At 39.1% G+C, this 19,048-nt stretch overlaps 1 protein-coding gene across 17 annotated transcripts in view; it reads left to right on the plus strand.

Annotated features, from left to right (window-relative positions):
• Ttk (Ttk protein kinase) overlaps nucleotides 1-19,048 on the plus strand; it is a 38,261-nt gene that overhangs the window by 6,544 nt on the left and 12,669 nt on the right. For 6 of the 17 annotated variants that reach the window (XM_087562228.1, XM_087562227.1, XM_087562220.1 and 3 more), the window contains 11 exon segments: nucleotides 358-464; nucleotides 3,673-3,816; nucleotides 4,319-4,433; nucleotides 4,548-4,620; nucleotides 4,713-4,807; nucleotides 6,364-6,451; nucleotides 7,503-7,620; nucleotides 10,522-10,676; nucleotides 13,533-13,666; nucleotides 15,523-15,649; nucleotides 17,882-17,974. In XM_087562228.1, coding sequence (XP_087418354.1) covers nucleotides 358-464; nucleotides 3,673-3,816; nucleotides 4,319-4,433; nucleotides 4,548-4,620; nucleotides 4,713-4,807; nucleotides 6,364-6,451; nucleotides 7,503-7,620; nucleotides 10,522-10,676; nucleotides 13,533-13,666; nucleotides 15,523-15,649; nucleotides 17,882-17,974 — 1,249 coding nt within the window. 17 annotated transcript variants of the gene reach the window in all.

A 19,048-nucleotide genomic window follows, 5' to 3' on the forward strand; every position in this document is an offset into this window, starting at 1 on the left:
AACACTGATGGGTGAAGGCAGCGTCAGTGAGATGTGCTATGGCTCTGTGGGCCTTTTCTCTTAGGGCAGGGCTGCACTTGATTTAAATGGGACTTTTGCCTTTAAACAAACAAAAAAAATCTAGATGTGCTCAGCCCATAGTAAACATGCAACCAATTTAGAGAGACGTGTCTGAACTAGTACTTTTGTTCTTAATGTAAATTCTTTTCTGTGGACATAGATCCCTCAGAGTTAAGTTTGGACATTTCCTATAATGGTACATAAAGAATAGTCTACATCTTTAAAAAGGGAAGTTACCAAGTGTATTTGTTATGAGAGCTCTTGGTTTTTGAGTCTGAGTCTAGTCTCCTGTTGCAGTATTCAAGAACCTGACGATGCTCACGACTACTTCCAAATGGCCCGAGAGAACTGCAAGAAGTTTGCTTTCGTGCATGTCTCTTTCGCACAGTTTGAACTGTCTCAAGGTAATCTGAAAATATCACGTTTACATTTTGAGTGAAAGCACATTACTGTAGCATTAATATGGAATCACAGATTTGAAGTGAAATATTAAAGCAGAAATATTGCAGGGGATCAGATGAGCACGTGGAGTGGAGAGCTCCATGGTGTAAGTGTAAACTGTTCTCTGGGCTGTCTTTATCCTCAGAAGGACCGTTCTGTGGGAGCAAGTACACACACTGTGTCTCTGTCCTTCACTCAGGATCCATCTGAAGGAATGTTTGTGTCCGTTGAGTTTTTGTGGAATAGATGATAAGACATTTTAGCTAGCACTTAGTCAGTCAAGGCTGTGGCTTCCTAGCACTGAGCGTATTAAGATAATGCTGTGACACTGAGCTGCTGACCTCACACACCACTACAAGGACTGTCCCCTCGCTCGTGTCATCCGTCAGTCTGTCTTTTGACTGAGGGCAGGACATCTTCCCTGAGATGTTTCTACCCTGTGTAGCCCTCAGCGTATCCTCTGGCCAAGTCTTTTTCTCCTCTGCTTACTGGTGCTGCTATTCTGATTTCGTGTACTGCAGTTGAGCATCAGCACAGCTAGCAGCGGCCCTCTGACAGTACCTAAAGTAAGGTTTGCAGGCTGCTCCCCAGAATTGAGGTAGGGAAATACTGTGTAACACAGACATGGTTTGAGAATTCGGAGTTTACCTATGGGATTCCTAAGCCAGTAAGTTAAATATGTAGTCAGCTGTGTCCGTGTAAAGCATACATTTCCTTCCTAGAAAAACTGATGCTTTCTTGCTTCTTATGGCAGATCTGGTCAGGCCTTAAAGACCCTGTGGCCTTTCAGTAGTAACTATAATTCTTACATCTTAGAACAAATAAATTGAGCTGACTATAAAAACAACTACATCACTGAAGTTTGGCAGCGGCCACCAGATCAAAATTGTGACTGTTTTGAACAGGGTGGGTGGATAGAGTGCTAGGAGCTACCTCAGCTTCACGAGGCCTGTGGCCTGATTCCCGTGTGCATGTATAGGGAAAGGGCTTCCCAGGTTCTGTATCTGATTCTCTAATGGACTTTTGACCTGAGTTAATAAGACCCTAAATTACTGGTGCTTCTCTAAGTCACTATTCTCAGTAAACATAGGGATTTAATCTTTAACATATATTCTTTAAAATTTGTAAATTGTGAGTAAGAGGTTATCTCTTGTTTTTAAAGGTTTTCTTATGGGCATATGTGGGATGTTGAGCATATCTCCTGCCCTCAGTTCTTTCTGCCCTCCCTTCCCCTCTTTAATCTCCTTGGCTGCCCTAGACAGTTTCACCTCTACTTGCATATATGTGTGTGTATGTGTATATGTGTACAGATATAGGTAGATGTAGATATGGATATATGATTTTGTGTTACTGTACAAAATATAGGACCATAAAAGAGGAAAAAAGACATTTATCGGGGTTGGGGATTTAGCTCAGTGGTAGAGTGCTTGCCTAGGAAGCTCAAGGCCCTGGGTTCGGCCCCCAGCTCCGGAAAAAAAAAAAAAAAAAAAAAAAAGACATCTATCTAAGGTTAGCTTAATTTGCTTAATGTGATTGTCTGTAGTTGTATCCATGTTCCTGCAAAAGTCACTACTTTATTCCTCATGGCTGAAAATGATTTCATTGTGTGTATGTACCACATTTTTGTCATCCATTTCTCTGTTGTGATATCTATATTGGCATCATAACTTAGCTGTTGTAAATAGTTTCTTCTTTTATGTCTATGAGTATTTTGCCTGCATGTATGTACTTAAACCATGTACATACATACCTGGCACCCACATGGGTCAGAAGCAGGCATTGGCCCCTGGAGTTGGTAAATGGTTGTGAGCTGCCATGCGGGTGCTGTGAACCAAATCCTGGTCCTCTACAAGAACAGCAAGTGCTCTTAACTACTGAGCCTTCTCTCCAGCTCTGCAGTGCTGCAGTAAACACTGGGGTGAGGGGTCCCTGTGGTACGTTGCACTGCAGTCCTTTGAGTAAACAAACATGTGGGAGAGGCAGAGGAGGTTCATCTCTTTCCTCTGTTGCTGGTGTGTTGAGAAACCTTGGTACTGATTTCCACAGAGGTTGGACTAGTCTGTATTTTCATTAGTGATGCTTACAATTTCTCTCTTGTCCACATTTGATCCAGCATTATTGTTTGTTTTTTATATTTGTTTTTTTTTTAATGACTCCCATTCTGACTGGAGTAAAATGGATTCTTAATGTAGTTTGATTTGCATTTTTCTTTCCCTAGTGAAGTTAAACATTTTTTCATGTATTTATTGACCACTTGTATTTCTTCCTTCATGACTATCTTTTCATTATCTTATTTATTGATTTGGTTATTTTCTCGTTTCTTAGTTTTTTAAGTTCTTTGTATATTTTAGATATTAGGCCTCTATTAGATGCATAGCTGGCAAAGAACACCCATGTTCTCTACTTGATTAGCTATTTCCTTTGTTGTACAGAAGCTTTCTAATGTTGCTTGCCAGTTCGGCTCTCATTTTCTGAGCAAGTAGGACTCTATTCAGAAAGTCTTTTCCTGTGGTTAGGTATTGAAGTGTCTTTCTTACATGATATTCTTTATACCCTAAGTGCCATGTATAGCATTGTAGCCCGTGAATTCCGTGACTGCTGATATCATCCTGTGTGCTACGTGATGTACACATTGAACATTTACCAACTATTAAAGATCCAGCTTGTATTTGAAAGGAAATTTGATAACGTCTGGTTGAATAAACTTTTGTATTAGTTATTTTGTATTTTGGCAGTGGCATAGATTAATTTAACAGCAGATGTTAGCCCTCTAACTTTTTTTTTTTAATAAATCCTTTTGCTAGAAAAGTTTTTAGCAAATTTTCACTCTTGATGACTAAATGTTATTATGAATAGTATATTATAACAAATGTTTGCTTTAATATGGAGAGTACTCAAGATGCTTCTAATTGCTGTAGTGTGTGTGTGTGTGTGTGTGTGTGTGTGTGTGTGTGTGTATGCACTAGTTTATTAAACTTCTAAATGGTTTTCAGTGGTGAGCAGGAATTGGGAAAGAGGACTTAACTCTGTGTGATAAGTGAGAAATTGTGTATTTGCTTATGCAGTAGTGTGAAGCAGTCTAATCTTTCCACTAGGTCTTAATGAATCAATGAGCTGGGAATAGTGGGCAAAGGGTCCTGCATCAAATAACAGTTGTTTTCCCTCTCTTAGGCAATCTTAAGAAAAGCGAACAGCTTCTTCATAAAGCTGTAGAGACGGGGGCAGTGCCGCTGCAGATGCTGGAGACTGCCATCCGTAACCTACACCTCCAGAAAAAGCAGCTGCTCTCAGAGGAGGACAAAAAGAGTTTATCAGGTGGTTATCATGTGCTGTGCTTTGCTGGAGGGGTAGAACTCAGTTTCGGGATACTTGAAAGGAAAACATGATTTAGGTATAATGCTTAAAAGCCTACAGTTAAGTAGGTGTATAGGAGGTAAGCTGTTCAGAAACAAAGATCCTTACTGCGCCAACCTTGTGTTGGTAACTCCTTAAAATGACTTGGTCAAAGTAAAGAGGTGGCCTTTTGCTTTTAGTGAAGGACATACTTTTACCCTGGGGACAGTTATATGTGTGGAGAGGATTTAAAGGGACAGCTGGAAAGAAGCTTCTATATTCCCCCATGTCTTTAAAAATATTCCTGCGTGTAAGATTACTCTTTCTAGGGGCTGGGGATTTAGCTCAGTGGTAGAGTGCTTACCTAGGAAGCGCAAGGCCCTGGGTTCGGTCCCCAGCTCCGAAAAAAAGAACCAAAAAAAAAAAAAAAAAAAAAGATTACTCTTTCTTTGTAAACTTAATCCTAGTTGTGAAATTTTTACAGCATCTACAGTACTAACTGCCCAAGAATCATTCTCCAGTTCACTTGGGAATTTACAGAGTAGGAAGAGCAGCTGCGATCCCAAAGTACAGGCTGCTGCAGCCAGGATTTTATATGGGTAAGGAACACATTCAGCTCTTCACTTGGTTATCTTTGTATTGTCACACTGGTGTGATAACAGTTAGCATAGTATTCTCTGAAAAAAAATCACAGCTATTTTCTTTCTGTTCAGGGAGAACATGCCTCCAAAAGATGCGGAAGTAAGTCATCGAAATCCCTTAAAGCAAACTAACAAAACTAAACGGGTGAGTTGTTTTCAGTCCACTTTGAAGAAGGCGATGGTAGTGAATTCTTTATGTGTCCCAGTTTGTTACTTAATCTTTCAAATCATTTCTAGTCATGCCCCTTTGGAAGAGTCCCAGTTAATCTTCTAAATAGCCCAGATTACTATGTGAAGACAGATGGTTCAGCTGTGCCACAGTTTACAAAAAGGTATGTTTGAATTAGGCTTTTTAAACGTGTTTGTATAATAGAGATCGTTCCCAGAATATCTTACAGTTTCACTTAGTAATAGTAATAGGATTCACTAATTTTGTTGAGGCTAGGGCCGGATCTATGCAAGTCCCCTTCCTTTGGTGTACATCCATGTTCTTCCCTTTACTATTTCTATTTTAGAGCCATTTCACTAATTTTTCCTAGGCTAGCCTTAAACTCTACCCAAGCTGGAATCCGTGCCTCCTGGGTGTTTTGTGTTCACCAGGCTTGAACACAAAATAATTAAATCTTTCTTTGATATTAGAAGTTACTGGGTTTCTTTTTGGGTTGTTTTTGTTCTTTGAGCTATGTTCTTCCAGGATGTCTGGTAGTTCTGCTTCTGTCTCTTTGATGCTGGACTTACAGCAGGGATGGAAGGGGATTTGAAAACAAACTTTGTTTTTAGTCTGCTTAAGTGCTGGCTAGCTATTAGTGGATGATGATGAATTCATACATTGTTTCAGAGCTCAGGGCTTCAAGAAGTGATAGAGGCCGGGAGCATGTTCTGGTAGATCACATACTTAACATGCCAAGTGCCCTGGGCTCAATCCCTAGGACCAAAGAACTGACTGCTGAGTGAGACCTAGCACGGTGAAATCTTTAAATCAAGGGGGTTGCTGGGATCATAGCATATAGTAAGCGGGCTGTATCTTAAGTGTGGTGTGTGTGTGTGGGGGGGGTTCTGTGTGTTGGTCTGTGGGGGGGGGAGTCTGTGTGTGGGAGAGTCTATGTGTGTGTGTCTGTGTTTATATATGTTATGTATATGTTTTGAGAGAGAGAGAGAAGAGACTTCAGTAAAAAAAGAATCATTCTCATCTGATATATTCCCCTACTCTCAGTTTGAGTGTCTACTCCCAAATAAGGAATCCCATCCCTTATGTGCTTGCTATAGTTGTAAGTGCTAAGGAAATTGAGGAGCAAACTACTTTAGTTGGTGCTTTCAGTAACTGAAGTACTGTTCTATTTAGGCTTCAAATAGATATTGATGGTTAAGAGGATATTTGCATTTGAGTTACATATTCCTGTTATCTTGGACCTCCTTTTCAAATACTTAGTTGAAGCATGCTGGAGATTTTTCTCTCACTCTTAAAGTATATTGTTTTAAACACTCCCCACCCCTCAAGGTTCACTCAGCCGGGCTCTTGATGCTTTTTATGACAGACTGTATGCTGGACTGTAAAGGGCCACATGACAGTTCCTTACGCGTTGTTATCCCTCATCTGTGTGCAGCCATTTCATCTGCATACTTTTCCTTTCCCACACCCTTATCTTAGCTCCAGTGTACCTTGTTAGGCAATGAAGACACTGGCAGTCATCTATCTCATCAGTTCCTCATTGCCCGGTACCTAATTCTTAAGCACAGTCACTTTTGCATTAGAATTAAGTCACTTTTAAAGATGCTTCCAATTCACAGTGTACATGTACAACATATGTGTATTGAAAGGCAGTTTGAAAATGAACAATAAAACAATTTTATGTTAACTGTTAAAATCTTTTTGTCTCATGGGTAATAGAAAAATATCTGGATCAGAATACCGAGATTCGATTATGCCTGGATCCAAATCAAGTGGAAATGATTCCTATGAATTGAGAGGTTTAAAGGTATTACAACTTTAAATGTGTGTGAAGCAAAGGTTCCTGGTGTAAAACTCATCTCATAGAGCTTTCTGTAGGGAAAGGATTGGTGTTTAATCTCCAAAGCGTTGGTGGAATTTGAGACCACCTCTGAGAGTTAGCGCAGGTGTTGGTGCAAGGATCAGAAGACCATGAGGCACATTAATTAGGCATGCGTTTAGATGCACTGGTAGGCCTGGGTCTGAGAATCAGCGTGGGCGTTATTCCCCAGGTTGTTATTATTATGTTTACTGACATGATGATGGCCAACCATCTTTAAACGCAGAGCATATATTGATGCAGAGGCGGGATCATAAGAACTAAAATTAATCTGCTATGCCCCCACCTTTTGTCAGCTTTACCCAGGAAGTGACTAGTTCCAGATGCAATAAGTTGTAGGGTTTCTAATATTCTTGGTATACTTGGCTTAAATCCCTGGCATTGTAGTGTGAATTTTCAACATTACAAGCTTTTCTGGTATGCTTTAAAATAATAATTTTCTCTACTTTTAGGGAATGGTACTTAATTGTATCAAATTATACTTTCTCAATGTATAATACTACTTTGAGGTTAGATAAATGCCAACTTCTACTATTGCTGTTATTTTGGTAATATAGTACAATCAGGACAGGGGATTTGGCTCACTAGTAGAGCACATAACTATCATATGTGAGGCTCTGAGTTCAATTCCTAGCACTGCAAAATCCATAAATACATACTAACTAAAAAATAGAATCATGTAAACAACATACTTACATTTTATCATCAGACTTATTTTATGTTGGATCCAAAATTTCTAACACTATCTTTTTTGAGTGAAGTATAGCGTAGCAATTAACTTGTCCACTTAAAGAAAATTTGTCAAGTTAATGGTTATGACCTTCTGGGAGTTTGTGAGTCTACAGATATGACAGATAGTTTTGCAAGCAATCTTTTTGCATAGATAAAACTCATTATATTGAACAGTTTAGACCAATTAGTACAACTGCTATTTATGGTACATTATTTTATTTGAAATCTTTCTGTTCTTTTTGTGTAGCCCATTCAAGCTATCCATTTGAAAGACTCTCTGGTGTCCAATGAAAAAAGTTCTGAACTTATGTCTGATTTAGTAACCTTGAAGAGTAAAACGGATTCAAGTCTAACAAAGTTGGAAGGTAAGTGCTTATGTAGTCAACCTGATTAAACTCACGGGGCTGTTGACAAAAGAAGGATATGAAAGTCAGTGGGGGACTTGGGAATAGAAAGGACTTCTGAGGGGGAGGGAGAAACAAAAGAAGATAACCATGGCACGGAAATGACTAAAATTCATTCTGTATTTTTGAAACTTCAAAGAATAACACAGACACACTGGGGAGATGGCTCTGTGGATAAAGCGCTTGCCACATATGATGAAGACCCCAATTCAAATCTCCAAAACCCACATAAACTTGAACTCGGTAGTCAGGTCTATAACCCCCACACTCCTATGATAAGATGGCGGGGACAGGAGAATCCCCCAAAGCTCACAGGCCTTGTCTTCTGATGCACACAGCACGTGACATGAGACCCTGTCTAGAACAAAGTGGAAGCAAGAACTGGTACCTGAGGTTTCTCTCTGACTTTTGTGTGCTCACACACACAAATGTGCATATGTATCATACACAATCCTCATAGCTTAAGACAACAGATAATGACCTAATTGTGATGTAAAATTTTGTATTTTACTTTCCATTTTAACTTTTTTACAGAGTGCATGGAAAATATTGACTCCTTTAAGAGAGGAAGGTATTTTCCTAAAGGGCACATAAAAAGGGTTATTTTTTCCTTGGTTTGACAGCTATTGTCACCAAAGAACAAAGTAATTTCTATATCACAGTTCACTCTCATTTTTATTTTAAATCAAACTTTGGTTTTCCACTAGTCTAATAAATGCTCTAGAGACCCAGGGATTTTAGGAACAGGGTCCCAAAATTGGAAATCACTTCTGGAATGTACATAGAATAGCTAAATGTAGGATAAAGTGTAAAGATTGTTAGGAGAATACAAGCAAAATGCTCTTAGAACTTAGAGAGGGAAAGTTTTAGGAACCTCATTTGGATTGGGGAAAGTATGGAAAAATACTTGGAAGAGAAGATTTGCAAACCCATTAACATTTAAGTGGGACTCATAGCAGTGACTCTCAGCAGGAGGGAATGCTTGGGCTAAAGAATAACTGATAAGGGGTCGGGGATTTAGCTCAGTGGTAGAGCGCTTGCCTAGCAAGCACAAGGCCCTGGGTTCTGTCCCCAGCTCCGAAAAAAAAGAAAAGAAAAGAAAAAAAAAAAAAGAATAACTGATAAACCGGGCTGTTCCGAGGGAGGGGCACAGGGCAGCTGCTGCCCAGTGGGAAGGAAGTGACTGGCGACTGGCGTGACCCTAGCTAGTGCCTACACTAGTGTGGTTCAGAGGTCCAGAGTAAGCAATACTTTTAGGGCAGGGCTGGGGTTTATCAGGTGACTTTGAATGTGTGCCAATGGCCTTCTGAGGAGAGACTTTACAGCCGAGTAAGACTAGCTCTGATGTTTGCCTCTGATGTTTGCATTCATGACTCTAATCCTGGAAGCCCAGTGCTGCCGAAAGCCTCTGTGCCAAGTAGTGTTTCATCCGTAGACTCGTCTTTTATTCTTTACCTTGATATTCATTGGGAACAGGTTCCTGATCTTGGTATTTTTGGAAACTATTCATAATTTCTTGTAATCTTTTGATACCATTAAGAAAAGTCACCTTTATCAAATATGCCTGTTAATAGTATTCATTCGATAGCTAATTTGGTGAAATAGAATTCTAAATTTCTGTGCATTCTGACTTCCTAGTCTTTGCCTTTACACTTTCTGTTATTTTAAACAAGGTTTATGTGAGTGAGTGTCCTAAACATACTTACAGATTGTGGGGAATCTTTTTATCTTTCATCTTTAGGTCAATTTTGCTTGAACTTGATATGAACATGAATACATATGATAAGATAAAGTGTCGAGATTTTGAATTTCCATAAAAATAACTAGGTTCTGTATACCAGTTTTCATTCTCTGAAGTTTGAGGAGCAGTTGAGCCTATAAAGACACCTGCGACAAATTTTCCTCTTGAGCCTTTCAGCCCATTAACCTGGCATGTGTTCAGTCTTTTACTACAACAAGAACCCTGCTCTCTAGAGCTCTTGTGTATATTGTGGTAGATTTAGTTGAGAGTAGCTGATATTTTTGGTGTTGTGATATTGAAGGGTACCCTTTGCTGTACAAAATTTCTGTGTTTAACTTTATTGCTAGTATATAAATTTGATTTATTTTTTTACTTAAATATATGGATATTCCTAAATTCACTGAACAATTCTAATAATGTATTTTTTTAGTGCTTTTTTGTATGTATGATAGTTTTATTTATTCTTTTTTTAAGACAAGGTCTTATTTTAGGCTGCCTAGCTGTCTTCAAATTCACAGTTCTCCTGCCTCAGCCCATTAAGGCCTGGAATTACAGGCATGTTCTACAGTGAGTTTGTGAGTGTTGGTAGGTCCACAATCATGTTTGAAAATAGTATATCCTTTTTCTCTAGGATCTTCTCCTTTTGTTATTGTGCAGGGTAAAATAAAATCAGTTTTTAAAGTGAGCGTCTAAGAACAGTAGTAAGTTAGCTTTTCCTTAGTTAGTATTACTTTATAACATCCACACTTAAGATTCTTAATTTATTTATTAAAAACCAGAAGCATTTAAGTCTAGAATAGTCTCTGGTGAAACTTAAAACTATTAGGGAAGTTAGTGTCTGCCGTTTGTAAGCCTGCCCCTTCCTTGTGTCACTTTTTGGTAGCTCCTGTTATTTTCAGAGTGGAAATGAAGCAGAGTCTATGCCACGCTCCTGTTGCTTAAGCTTCCTTGTTTATTTGAGGTTTGTTTTGTTTTGAGGTGGGGTCTTGCTGTACTGCCCAAGCTGGTTCAGATCCCTGGTTCAAGCTATCCTCTCCTACCTCTGAGTCTACAGGTGGACGCCACCACACCTGTTCTTAATTATCATTATCATCAAATATTAATTTTTAATGATAACAAAGTTTCAGAACCTAAAGTGCGTCAAGAACCGGAGATTCCAGAAAGAAGGCACAAGCAGTGGCAGTCTGCCAGAAAGCCAGGCTGTGGGATCCAGAACTCGGCTGCCTTTGCCCCCCAGCGGCACGTTCCAGATGTAACCCCAAAGGCTGATAAAGAGGTGATGTTCTGTTCCCTTAAACTGCATTACTGTCTTTAGTAACACATGTCTCAGGCTTGATAGGTATGTTGGCTATTTGACTTTGAAGTGTTAAGGTGATGAGAGACCATATTTAGTGCAATCGTTTATTTACAAGATGCCTTTTTCTTTTTTTCCCGGAATACCGTGATCAGTAGTAGCACCTGTAGGATGCTAAGAACACATGTCAGGATAAATTCTGTTTTCATCAGTACTAATAGACTGTTGTAGGGTTTTCTTTTTAATGTGTGCCTGTGAATGCAGGTGCCTATGGAGCTAGAGTTACAAGTGGTTGAGAGCTGCCCAATATGGGTGATGGACATCGAACTCAGGTCACCTGCAAGAATAATACAGTTTTTTAACCCTTGAGCTCTTTCTCTAGCCCTATAATAGATTTATACTTAAGAGAACTGAATGCATACATCTCTAAAAATAATTTGGAAATGAGTATTATTCATAGTAGAATATTTGTAATTTGGCAAAAGTAATATCTATATTATGTGGTACATCTATATAATGAAGTGTTACTAATCATTGAAATACTGGTACACACTCCAACCTAAATGAACCTTAAACATTGCTAAGTGTAAGAACTCTCTCCCAGGAGGCCATTGGTTCTGTGAGCTAAAGTGAGATGTTCTGAATAGGCGAAACCATAGAAATGGAAACTATGTTCATAGTTGGTGGAAACAGGTACTGTAAGAAACAAGGTGCGGATTACAGGTATGGGGGTTTTTCCTCAGAGATGAAAATATTCCAAATTCAGAAAATACACTGAAAACTTGAAAAGGATTCTTAGAAACAGCAAGGAAGAGTAGCCAGTTTCTTGTGACCCTGCTGACTGAGCAGCCTTCTAAAAGGGAGTTTATTTCATCACATGTCTTACTTTAGAGCTTTGAGTTCCCCATTTCTGTTAGGCTACTTCTTCCTCACTTCTTACAGAGGCCTACTCTTCTGAGACCTCTGCCTTCTCAGTGTGCCGTCATGTTCTTTACTCACTGCTGTCATAGCTGAAATCCTGGTGACTCCACATTGTTTCTTAAAAATATTCTGAACCAGACATAGTGGTACACATCTTTAATCCTAGCACTTGGGAGGCAGAGGCAGACAGATCTCTGAGTTCAAGGTCAGCTTGGTCTACATATTGAGCTCTAGGCCAGCCAAGGCTACATAGCGAGATCATCTATGGTTCTCAATCTTCCTAATGCTGTGACCCTTTAATACAGGTTCTTCATGTTGTGACCCCAACCATAAAATTATTTTGTTGCTATTTCATACTGTAATTTAGTTACTGTTACGAATTGCAATGTAAATAATTTTGGTGTTAGGGATTTGTCAAAGGGGTTGCAACACACGGGTTGAGAGCCATTGATTTAGAACAAAATAAAACAAAAATAATGCTAGGCCCTGTAGGCCCTGGGTCATGCAGAGGCTAGCAACGTCCTGATTTCTTCTTGCCTCTCCATCCATCCCTTGCATCGCCCTTTTTATAGCTGTCCTTCAAATTCATAACTCCTCTCTGATGACTTTCCTTCATGGTAGCCACATACACTTACATCCCCAGTTCTTATTTCTAAATGCAGAGTGCAAACATCCCTCTGATCACTATCGTTAACATTTTCATTGCTTAGTAACTTACTAGAGCTGCCTCTTAGTCACATATTCCTCAGTAATCCTAGTGAATACATGTATGTACTCATACTCATAAATGAAAGAATGTTTCTGAGAGCTCTTTTAGACATTTCTAAAAATTAAGAGGACTCCACGACGGAAGGCAGAATAGATTTATCTTTTGTGATTCTTGAGTATAAAGAGATCCCAATGTCTGAAATTACAGTAGAGATCAGTGTGATTTACATGCAGATACTCTCTAAAAGCCAAATTGTCCCCAGACTGAAGTGCATCTCTAGATAGTACATTGCAAAGTTCCTGAACATTTTATAAGAATTTAATGCATAATGGTTCTGATACAAGGAAGATGCTGAGTGTTTTTTTGTTAAATACACTCTGTGTCTTCCTGATAATATGGCTAGCTTGAGTAGAGTATGTTAGCATTAAGTTTGGAATAAAAGAACTGTACTAAAATTTGACTAAAAGCTGGGCTGAGGAAGGTAGCTTAGTACAATACTGTACAAGCATGATGACCTGAGTCTGATAAATCACTGGAAAAGCTAGGGGCAGTGCCATGTGCCTGTAATCTTAACCAACACCAGGGAGATGGAGGCTGGCGAGTCCACAGGGCTTACTGGTCTGCCAGCCCAACCTAGCATAATCTATGACCCTCAGGTCCAACATAGACTTTCTCAAAACACAGTACCCTAGTTGCCCTCTACCTAAACATGTGCACATACACAAACACACACTGTTTTAGTTTGCTTTTGTGGTGGTTTAAATATGCTTGGCCCATGGGAAATGCTACTATTAGGAGGTGTGGCCTGTTTGGAGTTGGTGTGGCTTTAGTGGAGGAAGTGCATCACTGTGAGCATGGGCTTTGAGGTACTATGCTCAAGCTCCACCCAGTGGAAGAGACCTTCCTCTGGCTGCCTGCAGAAGGGAATCTCCTTGCTGTTTTCGGATCACGATGTAGAACTCTGGACTCCTCCATCTCCAAGTTCACTGCATGCTGCCATACTTCCCACCATGATGATAATGGACTCAACCTCTGAAACTGTAATCAGTCCCAATTAAATGTCCTTTATAAAAGGAGTCTTCACAGCAATGGAAACCCAAACCAAGGCAGCTTTGCTTTTCCTACTTTTATTATTTCAAAGGTTATATTTGTTAAACTGTTATGTCTAATTCTCTAAGTCATGGAATCTTAAATTTTTCTTTTAGCAGAAGTGTACCACTGTTGAGCAACTTGCCTTTTCTGTTTCAAAGCAGTCACCACCATTATCAGTTCCTAAATGGATTGATCCAAAGTCTGTCTGTGAGACACCTAGTAGCAGTTCCTTGGATGATTACATGAAATGGTAATTACCTTTTTCTCTGAGCTCAGAATGCAAGGTGATAAATAGAAAGAAGACAGGCTTTCAGGTCAAACTGTATTGGGTTGAACCTGCTCTCTCTGCTCTCTTATTTAGAGACTTGGAAATTACTTTTTTTTTTTCTCAGCATCAGTTTTGGGCGTCTATAAAATCCAAGGGGGAAAGCAAATCACGATTACATAAATATTGTCTTCATGTATAATTATTCTGTTTTTAAGGACTGTTATAAAAGTATTCTCTGTCATATCATAGTCTTACAGCTTGGAAATCTAAGTATGCAGTCTAGGTCTTTTGCTCGTGAACGTGTATGCTTCTCTGATTGAGAAACCCTTTAAAGAAAATTTAACATTCTTAGAACGGAACAGGATAGATAGGTATTTCCATGTATGAAGTGGTAATTGGCATGGGATGGCCTCTGAATGAGATCAGATGTATAATTCACATAGTTTGACCAAAGACAGGAATGAGAGGTGAGGAAGTTGGGTGATTAGTTGATAAAAAGGAAACATAAAAGATATTGCAAAAGAAAATGAGTGACACTACAAAGAAAGGAATATATAATAATCTCCAACCATTGGCTAGCTATATATATATATATATATATATATATATATATATATATATATATATATATATATATATATATATATATATTTCCCCCCCACCCCCCAGAGCTGAGGACCGAAACCAGGACCTTGCGCTTGCTAGGCAAGCGCTCTACTACTGAGCTAAATCCCCAACCCCCATTGGCTATATTTTTAATGTTTTAAAAGATAACATAATTCCATGGTGCCTTTGGCTTTTTTTGTTTTTCAGAATGTCATTCTTTACCCTAATTAGAACTATCCTATTTATAACCAGCGTCTTATCTATTTAATGCAATGTTATTATTTCATCATCTTATTATATGTAGTTATTACAAAGAATGATTACTAGCTAAATTAATAATACGTTTCTTAAGATATTTATGTGCGAGTTCCGTATGCTCACTTATATACGCAGATGCATGTGCCTGTAGGCCAGAAGGGACTGCACTCTCCATCTTCTTCCCTGGATAGAGTCTCTCAAGGACTGTGGAGATAGGATTGGCGAGCAAGCCTTAGCAGAGCTTGTACCTGTGATCCCAACAGGCTACAGGCCTGCCGTAACATAGCTGTGCCAACAGGCTACAGGCCTGCCGTAACATAGCTGTGCCAACATTTTACATGGGTGTTGGGAATTCTGGCTCAGGTCTTTGGCTTGCACAGTAGGTGCTCTTACCCACTGAGCCATCTTTCTAGCCCCAGATTAGTTACTGTTAATATTTTTAAAGGTTTTGTTGTTGTTGTGGTTGTGGTTGTTTTTGTTTTTTTGCCAACTACTGTACCAATATTGAAGGTATATTAGCAATCAAAGGAAGCAGAAAGTGTGAATGTGTGCTAAACAGATACAAACTAGAAGACCAAGCTCCTCTGCTGACATAATTGACTCTTAGTTATTTCTAGCAGACTGCCATAGAACATTATTGTTTAAAAACAATTCTAAAATTCTGTAGTCAGTTATAAGCTGATCTTTGTTTTTGGCTGAACTGTTATAAAATTCTCCTTACTCCATATTTTTAATTCCATTTTATTTTTATTAACAAGGATTTCTTGTTAAGAGATAAAAAATTGATTTTGTAACAATTTTCCCCAAATTAACCACCTGGTCATGATATAAGTCAAACATGTAAATATCAGCCCCCAAGAAAAACTAATATGGGAATTTTAGGTTCATGTGATCTTTTTACAGTGCACGAAGACTTAAATTTTTCCTTTTAATTTTTAAATATGTTATATTAAAGAGAACAAAATCTTTTCTAGTTTTAAGACTTCAGTTGTAAAGAATGAATTCCCACCTGCCTGTCCATCATCAACACCTTACAGCCAACTTGCCCGCCACCAGCAGCATCAGCAGCAAGGGCTCAGCACTCCTCTTCAAAACTTACAGGTTCGAGGGCATGGTTTATAGTGGCATATTTAAGGTGCAGTCAGTTTCATAGATTTTGCTTTCATACTATCAAGTTGACAGGGAAGGTCTTCAGAACCTGTCCCTTAGGAAAGTTTTTGACATTTTGATAAGGGTTTGTCTCCCACGTGCTCTCAGTGAGTAGACTCAAGAATCCAGTTGAAATCCTTTAATAATAAGCCTCCTCTCATAGTGGAGCTTACCTTCTTGTGAGCGGCTCCATTTCTTTTGTTAATATGTAATTCGTTTGGAAAAGTGAGTTTTCTGGATAGAGTAGCAATATGAAGCACTTACAATGTGTTATGATTATTGTAAACTAACAAAGATGTTGCTGACATGTGAGTTATCATTTGAGAAAAGCCTAGATCCCAACTGACTGAAATTATTGTATAATACTCTTGAGCACAGTGTGAACATGGGTCTCATGGGCAGACCTCGTGGACGATTCTTGGCCTCACTCTCCAGCTGTGTGATCTTTGGCAAGTTACAAGAACTCTTTGTGCCCATTTCATCATGCTCAAAATGGAGAAATAGCACTACCTCCTGCTAGAGTCGTTGTGAAGGTTATGTTAAGCATATGCGTAACTCTTAAAGCAGAGCATGGCCTGACACTTAAAAGTTGGTGAATGTTAACTGCTGGTGTTACTTAAATGAAATAGCCAAAAGAGTGACCATCTGTTAAGACCAATTGATTAAAGAAAACATGGTTAAAAAGGCAAATTTGGGGTTATGTATATTTTGCCATTATATAAAAAGATGAACAAAAGATTACCTGGCAATAGCTTATATATTACTAGCTATGGAAAGATATGATAGGGTCTGCAGGCTGGAAATTATATAAGAAGTTGCAGAGTTAAAGGAAAAAGCCTGGCATGATGCCACACAGCCCTCAGGAAGATTCCTTTGAGTTTGAGGCCATCCTGGCTATCCGAGTGAATTCCAGGGCATCCAGAATTAAATAGAAAGACCCTCTCTCCAAAGGGAGGGAGTAATGTTGAGTCAAGATCTGTTTATTGTCCTTTTAGTGCTGATAGGTCCTGTTCTGGTTAAAGTCTAGAAGGCAATACAGAAGTGACTGGAAAGGGGGCTTGACAGTGCTCTAGAGGAGGCCACTGCTAGGAAGGCTTCAAAAGGAGTCGGGTGTGGCCTAGAACTGGGAAAGGGAAAGCTGTGCTCAAGGTTTCACTGGGCTTTTGGAAGCTTTGTGGGTTAGACAAGCAGAGTACAATGATTGAATTAATTAGTTTGGAAGGCCCCAGTGAGGAGGTGGATAGGGATGAGTCTCGTGGATGGAACTAATGTCACACTGGCATTGAAGTAGAATTCGAGGTGTTACTGTATTCTGTTAGTGTCCACAGCAGGATAAGGATGTCAGAGGGATTATTCCCTAAGAAATGCTGTTTTAGGAGGAACAAAGAGAACACATGGGAAACAACTCTGACTTAAGTCAAGCCCCAAGAATAAGGACATTAGAATTCATCTGTCTGTTTCTATAGAAAATTACATGAACAATTCTGTCATTTTGGATTTAAAATGTGATTCAGTTAAAGTGAAGTTTATTCAGATTTTGATTGATTGAATTTGGTTAACTGGCTAATCAAAACCTCTTCATTTCAGCTTTACTATCTGAAAATAAGGCCTTTTGTTTAAAGTCTTTATAAACACATCCAGTTATAAGAAGGAAGGAAAGGACCACTGATGTTTACCAGTTGGTAGATTTCTGGGGAAAATGAACTTCACTCAGGGCAGAAGAGAAGGGCAGGCATTGATGATATGTGTGTTGTCTAATGGACCAGAGCTCACTGTGCCTTGGCACAGTGCTTTTATGAATGGGAGTGGGGGTAAAGAAATGACTGTGACCATGTATGTGGAAATAAAGAGATGCGAGGAAGAGAATAGGGAAGAAAGATGAAATGGGCAGCTCATGAGTTTGTCCACTGGCTAGTAAGTGACATTCTTACACTTTCTACTCGGAATTTAAGTAAAAATCAGTTAAACAGGAGACCTTTTAGAGGTTTGTTTCTGAATTAAGTTGACATTTTCTCTTACTCCTCTTTTATGTTTTTGTTGTTGTTTTGGACTTTTGGGGAGGGGTAGGAGGGGGGAGTCTTGTAGCCTAGCTAGCTAAAACTGGGAACATTTCACTATACCTAGTACAAACTAGTTTGTTAGACATGTTCATTGAACTTATGTTTACATATCTTAATTGTTTAGATTTCAGGATCCTCATCAATGAGTGAATGCATTTCAGTTAACGGAAGAATTTATTCCATATTAAAACAGATAGGCAGTGGAGGTTCAAGTAAGGTAAGTATCAAATGAATAAATATCCTGTCTTTTAAAGTATGGGGGCTCTCTTGTCTTCTAGAAGCTCAGGTTGCCCTGGAACCAGAAAAGCTGCCTCATATCGTCCTTCCCCTAAAATAATTTACCTCCTTTAGACCAACTACTGAATCTCAGCCCCGTGCCTGTCCTCATGTGTCTGCTTCCGACTCCTTGTGTGTCATGCTGACATGGGTTCCCAGTAGCCACTGTATTGTCACAAGGAGACTGGAAAAGTGAACTGAGGATAGAACGTGCTCTTCTGGTGTGCTTAGGGTCATTCAACAAGAATTTTCAGTAGTGGCTTTGTTTTAGTCAAAGTTTCCCATTTTAAGCATGTTCTGGAGTTAGATTATTTTCTAAATTTCTTGAGTGATTATTTTTAAATGTATTTTTGTTTTTTAACGTGCTTGATGTTAGATAGCATTATGGCCGTCGTTTTCATCCCTTTCCCTACAGATTTCATTTTTCTTTATAGCTGAATGAAATCACATTATAGATACATAGTTTTCACTATCCATTCATCTGTTAAGGAACATTTAGGCTGGTTTCATTTCTTCTTGTCATGAATAGAATGGCAGTAAATGTGGATGTCCAAGTGTCTGTGCTTGCTGTAGGATGAGTACTTTGGGTGTTTGCCTACAAATGATATAGCTGGGCCGTATTAACAAACCTCCATTCTGACTTTCATAATGGCTGTACCAGTTGACAGCAGCAGTGAATAAGGGTTCGTCTTTAACCACATCCTCTCCAGCAGTTGTCCAATTTTTTGATAATATCTATTGTGACTGGGTTGAGGCAGTATCTCAAAGTAGTTTATGTATTTCCTGAGGCTTTGCTCACACCTAAAAATAGCATTTGGCCAGTTGTGTTTCTTGGTAATTTTCTTCTTTATTTTACACATAATGAGCTTTTGCCTGCCTGTTTGCCTCTGCTTGCCAAGTATAGGGTACCTGTGGAGGCCAGAAGACGGTTGTTAGATCCTCTGAAGCTATGGTTCCAGTTGTTAACCACCATGTGGGTGCTAGGAATCGAATGAGTCCTCTGGAAGAGCAATGT

The sequence above is a fragment of the Rattus norvegicus genome, chromosome 8 (genome assembly GCF_021556685.1).
Source record: "Rattus norvegicus strain SHRSP/BbbUtx chromosome 8, alternate assembly SHRSP_T2T, whole genome shotgun sequence".
NCBI classification, from domain to species: domain Eukaryota; kingdom Metazoa; phylum Chordata; class Mammalia; order Rodentia; family Muridae; genus Rattus; species Rattus norvegicus.